Raw genomic sequence first — 12,643 nt, 5'->3', positions numbered from 1 at the left:
GCTAAACGATGGCTCCAGTATAGTACATAATCACAAAGACCTTGCTTAGGTGCGAAAGACAACTTTTTGACTTAGCCTTGCCAACTCAAAATGGTGATGAATTAGAGGGCAGAACAGAACAATCAAATGAGAACATTGTGTAGAATGCTGCATGAACTATACTCCACAATTTACGAGTTAGACTTCAGTTTCTAGAATAAATAGAAAGCTGCAGTAGCAGTGGACCTTTGAACATACACAGCAGTAATCAAAAGAAAGAAAGAAATGGGGAAAAAAAATTATACACTCAATGGCTGTTTTATTAGGTACACCTGCTCGTTAATGCAAATATCTAATCAGCCAATCATGTGGCAGCAAGTCAATGCATAAAAGTATGCAGACATGGTCAAGAGGTTCAGTTGTTGTTCAGACCAAACATCAGAATGGGGAAGAAATGTAATCTAAGTGACTTTGACCTTGAAATAATTGTTGGTGTCAGGGTGGCTAGTGTACCTCACATACAACAGTCTCTAAAGTTTACAGAGAATGGTACTAAAAACAGAAATAAATTATCCAGGTTCCGTGGGTGAAAATGCTTTGTTATTGAGAGGTCAGAGGACAATGGCCATACTGGTTTAAGCTGACAAGAAGGCAACAGTAACTCAAATAACCATGCATTACATCAGTGGTGTAGATAAGCATCTCTGAACATACAATACATCGGACCTTGAAATGGATAGGCTACAGCAGCAGGAGACCATGAACATTGACGCAATGGTCACTTTATTTTTACCGAGTGTAAAAATACTATTCATGGTTAATGTAAACAAATATCTTACATATTTTTTGACATCTTCATTGCTTGATAGTTTAAAATTAAAAGATAAATTTAAATTAAACATAAATTGCAAATTAAACATAAATTGCTCACTAAATTCTGTAGGAGCAATTTAGGTTCTGTACAATGAAGACTGATTCACTTGCTGCAATCAACAAACTGAAAATTCTATAAAGGAAATATTTCTTAGAAATGAATTTTGAACCATGAATATCTAAACTTCTATCTGAATGAAAATGAACTGGCTTAGATAGGCATTTTGTTAGACATGGACAAATTAGGCCAAAGGACCAGTTTCTATGCTGCAGTACTCTGTAACTCAAAAAGGGAGATAAGCTCAAAATCAAGAATATATCCAACACGTAATGAAAATCCAAGAGGTTAAAAATAAAAACAGATCAAGACAAAAATTAATAGGAATTGGCTGTCAATTCCATTGCATTCACCTACCATAAATTCACAAATCTGACACCACTTTCACCTCAAGATGAGTTCTGACCACGCGTGTACATCATCACTAAGAATGCCTGTACCATATCCTGTAGTATTGTACAGTTTCACCTGTGCTTTAGCTTATCTGCTGCTCATTCACTCCTTTGTTGTCTGTTGACTTGGCTACACCAACAGAATCAATGCCAGCATTCCAAGTCAAGTCATGGAAACATGTAAACTTGAAACCATTCAGAACTATGCTGTCTGTATCCTTAAGATACACCTTTGCACCCACTTCTTTAATCATTGATCTATATTTACTGTCACTTAACCAATTTCTCAGTTTAAAGAAGTAACAACTGGTCCATCTTCAGCTGCCAAGGCTTTAAATTCTGAAATCACTACATGAATTTTGCATCTTCTCTTTCCTTAATGTATTTTCAAAAATCTACCTCTGCTGATCCAAAAACTCCATCTACAACTTGCATCAGATCTTATTTAAATATGTTCTTGATATGGTTTACTTTTTTGAAACGTGATGCATAAATGAAAGTTGGTATTGTTGGCCAAGCATACAGCAAACCTGGGCATAGTTTTCTTTTGACTGTAGAAGTGAAAAATAAATAAAACATCAAGAATAAAACCCATAAACATGAACACTATATTCAAGGAAGACAGGCTTTAGAGCGGGGATCATGCCAAAGGTACAGACAGCAGTTAACTAGGTAACCACCTAAAAAGATAGAGGGGACAGATCAAGCGTGCAGAATTTTCCCATGGCCATTTCCCTCACAAGCATCTCCTTTTGGATACTGTTAGTGCGTATGGTCTTTCAGTGAAGAACAGCAGCAACAGCTACTGATGCTGACAGATAGTAGTCAAGTATGGAGTCAAAAAGGACTGTTTTGACAAAGACTCAATCGTTAGGGGCACAGACATGATTTTCCGTAGCTACAAATGAGACTACAGGATGGTATAAACAGAACCGATTCTGCAGATGCTGGAAATCCAGAGCAATACACAAAAAGTGCTGGAGGAACCCAACAGGCCAAGTAACATCTATGGAGAGGAATAAACAGTCAACATTTCATGCCAAGACCCTTCATCAGAGGTCTTGATGAGAGGTCTTGGCCCAAATGATCATTTGTTTATTCCTCTCCATAGAGTTCCTCTAGCATATTGTATGTGTTGGTCCAGCTGGTATGTTGCCTCCTGATGCCAGGATCAAAGATTTCTCCAAGTAATTGCAGGGCATTCTCAAAAGAGGGTGTGCAGCTAGAGAGAAAAAGGATGTGGTCCTGCAGTGTGAATGTAGGGAGACAGGCAAAAAGATAACGGCAGGTCTCCAAGAGTTGTTAGCTCTGGAACAGCCCTGGTGCAATGCAAGATAGCAACATGCTTGGCCGAGAAGCAGGAGGGAGTGGTTCATATTCTAAAACTAATGGGATTTCTTTGGGGCAGATGTAACTTGTCAAAGAGGGACAGGTAAGACAGATGAACTCAGGGCACGGATCAGCAAATGGAAGTATGACATTATTGCTATTATGGAAACATAGTTGAGTGATGGGCATGGAAACTCAATGTTGCAGGATATAGTTGCTACAGGCAAGATAAAAATAGGGTAAGAGAAGAAGAGTTGATTTTTTGATTAGGGAAAACATCATGACAATAGGTAAAATAACTCATCCAGTGAGGAGATATAGGTTTATTACCTTAGGGATAACAGGGTTGTGACAGTGGTAATTCCTAATATCCCTGATACTGACTGCCACTGCTTTAATGCTAAAGGATTCAATGGGGTAGAATTTGTTAACCGTGTTCAGGAAAGTTTTCAAAAGCAAAATGTAGAGGATCCGACATGATAGGGGCAACATAGAACCTCCTCATAAGAAATGAAGCTGGGTGATAGCACTTTCGGGGCCAGACACCATAATTCTAATATTTAAAAAAAATTCTGGAACAATAGGACTAGTCCATAACATAGAAGTCCTAACTTGCAGCAAGGCTAATTTTGATGACATTAGACAATAACTTGTAAAAGTTGATTGGAAGAGCCTTTTAACAGGTCTTTGGACAAGTGAGAAGCTAAGGGATTAGATGGGGTAGAATTTGTTAACTGTGTCTAGGAAAGTTTTCAAAAGCAATATATAGATGGTCCTACATGATAGGGGCAACACTGAACCTCCTCATAGGAAATGAAGCATTGTACCAGCAAACAACACAACCAAAGGTGACATCCTGCTGACAGCTCAAGAAACTACTTCTTTCACTTCTTCTTTCAAATATGATTCTACTACTAAGCCACGTGCAATTGGAATCTGTGATTTAATATTTCGATGGTGTGTTTTGGGGCCGATTGAGTGATCAGGCACTTTGCTGTCTACAATGGAGTTCAATGACGTTTGATGAGGACTATGTGGCCTGGAGGCCTGGTAGCCTGGAAATGGCTACCAGCACATGATTGACTTCACTGCTTCTCTTCGACTGAGGCGTTAAGCAAGGTTGATGGCAATGAGGATGAGAGTAGGGACGGGCGGGTGTTTGGTGCCGCTTGTCCGCCTTTCACCGGTCTCCCTCCTCTCCTCACCAGCTGCTGTCCGAGGAAGTCCAGGACTTTAGGGATCTAGATTGCCAGGATTGATCAGCGAGGCTGTGGAGGTTTGAGGTTTATGTTGCATCTGTTCTTGGATTCTGGTTACTCTTTTTTTGCTGTTTTTGAGAAGTTTGTTCAGGGCAGTTGAGGTAAATTGAGGCACATTGGCAAAGAATGACCCTGTGGCCTGCATTGCGTAGCGGAGTGGTGCAAAACCAATCTAAACTGAGTGAATACTACTGGTTTGTTGTTTTATATTCTATATGCCATTCGCTCGCATTTTGCCATTTGCGCAATTTGTTCTTTTTTTTGAGCATTGGGTATTTGATGTTTTTTTGAGCTGGTTCCATGGTGTTTCTTTGTTATGTGGCTGCCTGCAGGGAGGACATATCTCAGAATTGTATTGTGCATACATACTTTGATTATAAATATACTATGAATCTTTAAAAGTGCGATAAGGAGAACTTAGAGTTAACTGTTCTAGAGTGAAGAGAAAGACTGGCCGTTTTCTGCAGGGATCACTCGCTCCATGATTCCCTAGACCATTTGTCCCTCCTTGGATTTATCCCTGCAGGCGCAAGAAGTGTGACACCTGCCCATTCCAAATGTGGAAGATCACACCACATTTTATGAGTAATTAATGCAGAAAACCAGGTAATTGCAAAGGGTTCATGAACTTGTTCTTGCAACTGTATCTTCCTTGGTCATGGGAGAGGTACCAGAAGACTGGAAGTTGACTGATATTGTGCCTTTATTTAAAAGGGGCTGTAAGGACAAGTCAGATAAATACAAGCTATTGAGCCTAACATCAGTCGTGGAAAAGTCACTGAGGGGATTCTAAGAGATACGATGGTCAGCAGGGCTTTGTGAATAGAAAGTAGTGTTGCACAAATAATTTAATAAGAGTTTCTATTGCAAAGGTGACGAAAAGAACTGACAAAGGCAGGATGAAAGACACTATCTACATGGACTTTAGCAAGGTTTTTCACAATATCCCACGTGGTAGACTGGTCCAGGTGTGATCACATGAAATCCAAGGTGAGCTAAACTGTTGAATACCAAATTATCTTGGAGGAAGGAATCAAAGGTGGCATTGGGTGTTGTGTATTTTGTTTTTTTACAGACTGGAGTTCTATGACCAGTGCTTTGCCACTTGGAATCAATGCTGGATCCACTGTTGTTTGTCATGTATACTAATGATTTAGATGAGAATGTAAGGTTACAACAAGATGTAGACCAACTGGGAAAGAGGGCAAAAGAATGGTAGATGCAGTTTAAAATTGTGAAGTGATGCTTTCTGGTAATGTTAAACCAGGGGAGGACATGCAAAGAACATAATAAGACCCTGGGAAATATTGTATTTTAGAAAGACCTTGAGATATAAGTACTTAGTTCCCTGAAAATGGCAACATAGGTATTAAGCCAGAGAAGGGTGCAGAAAAGATTCACAAAGATACTGCCAGGACCGGAGGGATTGAATTACAAGGAGAGACTAGATGGGCTGGGACTCTACCCTAAAGTGAAGTCAACAGAGGGATGTCAGTATAGATAAGGTGAAAGGTCATAGTGTTTTTTTTTCCATGGTAGGGGAGTCTAAAACTAGAAGATATAGGTTTATGATAAAAGGGAAAGATTAAAGGGGAACTGAAGGGCAAGATTTTCCATACAGAAGGTATTGGGTGTAGAATGATAGAGGCATGTAAAATAACAACATTTCAAAGAGATTTGGATAGATTTGTGAATAGAAGTGGTTTAGAAGAGGGATATAGGCCAAATGCAAGCTCAGGAAGGCACCTTGAATGGAATGGACAAGTTGGACTGAATGACCTGCTTTCAAGCTGTTAATTTCCATGATAACTTCATATGCTTTGCAGATTCTGGAACTTGGAAATTATCCCAAAGCTACATTTCATTGATGAAAATTTACACTTCAGTCTTTAATGTGCACCTCTAAATGTCCCCACAATATCATTCAGTGTCTTCCCCAACCAGAACCCTGGATGAACCATGAGATCTGCAATCTGCTGAGGGCCAGACCAGAGGCATTCGGGTCTAGCAACAAAGTAAAATACAAGCAGTCCAGGTACAATTTCTGGAAAGCCATCTCATGTGTGAAGTGGCAATTCCAGACTAAAGTTGAATCACAACAAAGGATGCTCAACAGCTGTGGCAGGGCTTGAATGCTATCACCACCTACAAAGGAAAACAAAGCGACATAGGTGACTAAAAGACTTCGCTCCCTGAGGAGCTCAATGCCTTTTATGATCTCTTTGACCATGGAGGCACCTTTATGAACTCCTGGAGCCCCCAATGACCCTGTGATTTCAGTTTGAGGCAGACATGAGAACAGCCTTCTTGACAGTGAACCAGATGAGTACCCGGCTGAGTACTAAAGGCCTATGCTGATCAACTGGCTGAAGTGTTCATTGAAATCTTTAACCTCCTGTTTCAGCAGTCTGAGGTAACCACCTGCTTCAAGCAGGCTTCAATTATACCACTGCCGAAGAAGAACATGGTAACCTGTCTCAATGATTGTTGTCCAGTAGCACTTACATCCACTGTGATGAAGTGTTTCGAGAAATTAGTGATGAAACTTATCAACTCCTGCATGAAAAGCAACTTGGATCTACACCAATTCGCCTACCTTCACAATAGGACAACAGCAGCTGCCATTTCATTGGCTGCTCACTTAATCCTGGAATATCTGGACAGTAAAGGTGCATACATCTGGATGCTCTTCATTGACTACAGCTTGGCATTCAATACTACCATCCCCTCAAAACTAATCAATAAGCTTTAAGGCCTTAGCCTTAATGGATCCTTGATTTCTTCACTTGCAGACCCCAGTCAATTCAAATCGCAACATCTTCCCCACAATCTCCATCAGCACAGGTGCACCACAAGTCTGTGCACTTAGCCCCTAGCTCTACTTGCTTTAGTTAAATTTGCTGATGACACCACAGTCATTGGCCGAATCAAAGATAGCGAGGGAGATTGTAAAATATGGCTTAGTGGTGCCACAGCAGCAACCACTCACTCAATGTCAGCAAAACTGAGGACCTGATTACTGACCTCAGGAGGAGGAAACCAGAAGTCTATGAGTCAGTTCTTATCGGGGATCAGAGGTGAAGAGGGTCAGTGACTTTAAATTCAGTGTTATCATTTCAGAGGATCTGTCCTGGGTCCAGCATGTAAGGGCCATTATGAAGAAAGCATAGTCACACCTCTACTCTCTTAGAAGGTTGCAAAAATTTGGTATGTTACCTAAAACTTTGACAAACGTTTACAGATGTGTGGTGGAGAGTATATTGACTGGTTGCATCACGGCCCAGTATGGAAACACCAATGCCCTTGAATGGAAATATCTACAAAAAGTAGTGAATATGGCATAGTCCATCGTGGGTAAAGCCACCCCCATTCAGCACATCTATTTGAGTGCTGTCGCAGGAAAGCAACATCCATCATCAACGGCACCCACCATCCAGGCCACGCTCTCTTCTCGCTGCTGCCATCGGGAAGAAGGTACAGGAGCCTCAGGAGCAGTTATTACCCCTCAACATTCAGGCTCTTGAACCAAAGGAGATAACTTCACTTGCCCCATCACTGAACTGTTCCCACAAACTATGGACTCATTTTCAAAGACTCTTCATCTCATGTTTACGATATTTATTGCATATTTATTTATTATTATTATTTCTTTTTGTATTTGCAGTTTGTTGTCTTTTGCACATTAGCTGTTTGTCCACCCTGTTGGAGGCAGTTTGTCATTGATTTTTTTTGTTTTTCTTTATTTACTGTGAATGCCCACAAGAAATTGAATCTCAGGATGTATATGGTGACATATATGTACTTTAAGAATAAATTTACTTTCAACTTTAATGTGCAAGAGTCAATAACTGATGTATATAAAGCTTAATATTTTCATATAAGAAACTGTCAACTTCTACAGATAACATTTCCAATAGTTGCAGACTGTATATTGTTCCAATCATCCACATATTTGATTTGAATTGAATCTCAAGGTAGTATATGGTAACACATAAGTGCTTGGGGATAATAAATTTACTTTGACTTTTGTCTTTGATGAACAAGATAATGACAGAACTAATAAAATAAATGGCAAATGGAGTTTAATCTAGATAAAAGTGAATTGTTACATTTTGGGAGTTCAAATGAAAGAGTAAATGGCAGTATGAACTAAATGGCAGGACCCTCAGGAGCATTAACACATAGTGGGATTTTGAGGTGCAACTCAACAGTCCCCTGAAGGTAGGAACAAAACAGATGGAACAGTAAATACATGCTTGTCTTCATCGGACAGGGCATTGAGTATAAAAGTTCAGATGTTGCATTTGCATAAAACATTGGTTAGGTCATATTTGGAATAAGGTGTACAGTTCCGATTGCCACACTATAGCTACGATATGGAAGCTTTGAAGACAGTGCAATTGAGGTTCCCCAGGATGTTGTCTGAATTACAGCATATTAGCTATAAGGAGAGGATAGAAAGAGACTTTTTCCCAGAATGGAAATATCAGGTACCAGAGGGACAGGATTTAAGGTTAGAGGAGAAAAGTTTCAAGATGATTTAGGAAGCACAAGGTGGTAGAGGTCACTACAAGAGCAATATTTAACAGGCACATGAACAAGCAGACAATAGAGGGATATGACCATATGCAAGCATTTGGGATTAGTTTAATTTGTCATTACAATTGGTGTAGATATGATGGGCCAAAGGCTTGATGCTTTGTTATACTTCTCTAATGTTCCAATAAAGGGAAATATGGCTGGTATCCACTAGAGTAGTAGTCACCAACCTGTCGATCTTTGAGACTTTCCCAGTAGATCCCGAAAAAAAAAGAAAAATAAATACACAAATACTGTTGAGAGACTGTTGCGGGGTTTTAGTTCCGTTCTTTCTGCCCAGTGTGCATGTGCATAGCTCCCCTGCACTACACAGTGTACTTCAGTGGTCCCCAACCACCGGGCCGCGAGGAAACAATATGAGTCAGCTGCACTTTCCTCTTTCCCCGTCACACCCGCTGTTGAACTTGAATACACACGAGGTCATCAGCCGCCTCAACGCAGTGATACCCGCGCGCCAGTGTTTGCCTCACGTGGCTGGTGAGAACCGCCGATGCTACTGGCCTGGAGCGCGGCCGGCAGTAAGTGCCGATGCTACTGGCCCAGAGCGTGGCCGGCAGGAAGTGCCGATGCTGCCGGCCTGGAGCGCGGACAGATGGGCGCCGCCTCTAAACCTGTTTACCACACCAAATGTTCACGGGGAATCCGGTGCTAAAATATTCGCAGACAATCTAATTCCGGCTCAGGGTTCCATAAGTATCAGAGCAGCTACCTCGCTGCAATCTGCTGAAACAAACTTTTGTCGGCCGATAGATCCTACAAAGGGGGTGGGCAGGCCCTGTCGCACTCCTCGTTCGGTCAGTCACTCTCTCCGGACTGCGACCGCCACGGCTCCAGCCCTGACATTGTCTTCTCACCGCACCCACTACCAGCCGCACCTGGCCAGGGCGTCTGGCGGCAGGCAGGCAGAGGCTGGAGTTCGGGCCGGGAGGCTGTCTAATGAGGCAATGAAGCCCTCAAAACTGCTTCGGTACCCTGAGTCCAAGCACCCTGCACTTAAAGACAAACCTGCTGAGTTTTTTCAGCGGAAAAAAAATGAGCAGTGTGGTTCAGCAGTAAGTGCTGAGAGCCGCGAAAACTAAATTGCGGAATAGACTGGAGATAAGGAACCTGCTTCGAGTATCACTGTATTCCCGTCATGTTTAACACCCTACCCCCCCGGTCAGCCAGTCCGCAAGAATATTGTCAATATTAAACCAGTCCACAGTGCAAAAAAGGGTGGGTACCCCTGGTGTTTATGCATTATTTCTACTTCCAGGTTGTAGGGTTTTACTTCCGGTCTTTTCTGCCCCGGTGCGCGTGTGTGTAACTGATTGATCTGGGGTCGATCTCACCTTTTACTAAGGCCAAGGTAGGGGATCTTGGGCTTAAAAAGGTTGGTGACCACTACACTAGAGCAACTAAGAACATAATAAAGTATTCTTAACCTGATTGCAACTCTACTCTCAAAAGTCTATTACAGATGTAAGTAAAATCTCCAGTCTTCTCAAGAACCAAGCAGTTTAACTGGCAAGATACATTTAAATTCTATTCTATTTTGAAATTTTGCAAACTACATTTATGGTAGAAGGTAGAATTGCATTCTTGAAACAATTTTACACAAGAAATTAAGGTTTGTAAGTTTTTCTTCACTACTTTGCACTTTTTACAAATATGTAGATACAAAAAGGTGACTTTACTTTTGAAGGAAGCTGTTGAACTTTGATTTCCTGTGAATCTGAAGCAGAGTCTGATTTGGTGCTGGCAGAACTTGGCTTTTCCTTCTTCTTTTTTTGCTTTTTCTTCTTCTTTCTGGTTCCAGTCTCCCCTCCAGGACTTCTGTCAACAAGTTTTGAAAGCATGGATATTGCAGTAATAAATTTTAAAGTTAGCTGTACAACAATTCACTAATACCACAAATATGAATAGGCAAGTCATATGGAACAGCATTCTAAAGAGATTGGGCTACCTAGCTGATTAAATTTTCCCATTAGGTTATTTCACTCAGGATTCAGAATTAACTGCTTTCATCTTCTCTTGTTAACCCAAAAGAAAATGTATTCCAGCAAGAACAAGCATGCTGGAGTTACATGTCACTGAGTATAAAAGATTGAGAGGAAATATTAACGAAACATATATAAATTTTGAGGCAGTCAGTGTAGATTAATAATAACATCTTCTCCTCACTGACACTCAACACAGCTACACCTCAAGTGGTGTGCTTGGCCTTCTGTTCTATTCTCTGTACATTAATGCTTGTGTGGTAAAGCACAGCTCAAACTGCATCCACAAATTCACAAATGGCACCACTGTTTTTGCTGAAATCTTGGAGGGCAATGAGGAGGTGTACAAGAGTGAGTAAGTTCAGCTGGTTGAATGATGTCTGAACAATGTCACACTCCCTGTCTGCAAGACCTAAGGAATTGATTATGGACTTCAGGAAAGGAAAGTTGGGCAAGCAAGCACCAGTCCTCATCGAGAGGTCAGTTGTGGAAAGGGTGAGCAGCTTCAAATACCTGGTGTTAGCACACTGATGCAATAAGGAACAAGACACGCCAGTGGAGCTACATCATTAAGAATTTGAGGAGATTTGGTATGTTCCTTAAGACTCTTGCAAATTTCTAAAGATGTACAGTAGAGAGCATTCAGAATCAGAATACCATAGGAATATATCATGAAATTTGCTATTTTAGCCAAAGCAGTTCAATGCAATGCATAATGATAATAATAATAATAATAATAATAATAAAAATACTGAATTACAGTATATATATATATAATAGTTACATTAGTAAGTAGTGCAATTAAAAGTAGTGAGGTTGTGTTCATAGTTCAATGTCCATTCAGAAATCGGATGGCAGGCGGGAAAAAGCTGTTCCTGAATCGTTGAGTGTGTGCCTTCAGGCTCCTGCACCTCCTTCCTGATGGTGACAATGGGAAGAGGACATGTCCTGGGTGATGGAGGTTCTTAATGAATGATTCCGCCTTTTTGAAGCATCGCCCCTTGAAGATGGTCGGAATACTGGGGAGGCTAGTGCCCATGATGGAGCTGACTGAGTTCGCAACTTCCTGTAGCTTTCAATCCTGCTCAGTTGTCTCTCCACATCCCCCACCCACCATACCAGACGCTGATGCAGCCAGTTAGAATGCTCTCCAGGCTACATTTGAGGAAATTTGTGAGTGTCTTTGGTGACATACCAAATCTCCTTAAATACCTAATGAAATATAGTTGCCGTCATGCCTTCTTTGAAGCTGAATTAATATGATGGCCCAGGATAGATCCCCAGAGATACTGACACCCAGTACTTGAAATTGCTTACTCCTTCTACTTCTGATCCCTCTATGAGGACTAGTGTGTGTTTCTTTGTGAAGTCCACAATCAGTTCTTTGGTCTTACTGACATTGAGGGTAAGGTTATTGTTATGACACCACTCAACTAACTGATTGGTTGCATCACAGCTTGGGCTGGACATTCTATTGCACAGAATCACAAGAGGCTGCAGAGGGATTCTGACTCAGCTTGAAGACCCACACTCAATCATTTAGGAACAGCTTCTTCCTCTCTGTCAACAGATTTCTGAGCAGTCCATGAACCCATGAAAACTGCTTCATCACTCCATTCACTTCTGTGATTTTATGTCTTTGCACTGTACTGCTGCTGCAAAACAATTAATTTCATAACATACAAGTCAGTAATAATAAACCTAATTCTGATTGGCAAGGTGGATGCCGACAGGATATTTTCCCTAATAGAGGTATTTAGAACTAGGAAGCCTAGTTTCAGAATAAAGAGTTGTCTAGAGATGAGGAGTAATTTCTTTGTTCAGTGGATCATGATTCATCATGAACCTTTGTAATTCTTCGTTGCAGATAGATGTGGAGGCAAACTAATTACATATGTTCATTTGGAAAGTGTCAGACATTTAAACTACAAAGAATAGTTTTACAGAAAATCTGCTCAATTTCCTTCCCTTTCAATTGCTTGACTTAAAGATTAGCTTGGCCGTAAGTTGAGTATGCTGAACAAAGCCCCTTCTGGGATAATAAATCAGCGATGATGGAATGGCCGAGCAGACTCAATGGGCTGAATTGCCTAATTCTGCTTCTATGTCTTATGGTCTTTGGTAAACTACATTGCTATGTTTTGTTAAATGAAAGATCACATGTTCCATGATCAA

At 40.9% G+C, this 12,643-nt stretch overlaps 1 protein-coding gene across 6 annotated transcripts in view; it reads right to left on the bottom strand.

The window, feature by feature from the left end:
• Window positions 1–12,643, bottom strand: part of nmt2 (N-myristoyltransferase 2) — a 58,473-nt gene that overhangs the window by 26,347 nt on the left and 19,483 nt on the right. For 3 of the 6 annotated variants that reach the window (XM_073054533.1, XM_073054535.1, XM_073054534.1), the window contains one exon: window positions 10,166–10,304. The exons of 2 other annotated variants lie outside the window; for them this stretch is intronic. In XM_073054533.1, coding sequence (XP_072910634.1) covers window positions 10,166–10,304 — 139 coding nt within the window. Of the gene's footprint in view, window positions 1–10,165; window positions 10,305–12,643 lie in introns of those variants that run through there. One more of the 6 variants, XM_073054537.1, reaches the window with a different exon arrangement.

The sequence above is a fragment of the Hemitrygon akajei genome, chromosome 8, assembly GCF_048418815.1.
Source record: "Hemitrygon akajei chromosome 8, sHemAka1.3, whole genome shotgun sequence".
Lineage (NCBI taxonomy): Eukaryota > Metazoa > Chordata > Chondrichthyes > Myliobatiformes > Dasyatidae > Hemitrygon > Hemitrygon akajei.
This window is presented reverse-complemented; position numbering and strand designations above follow the sequence as displayed.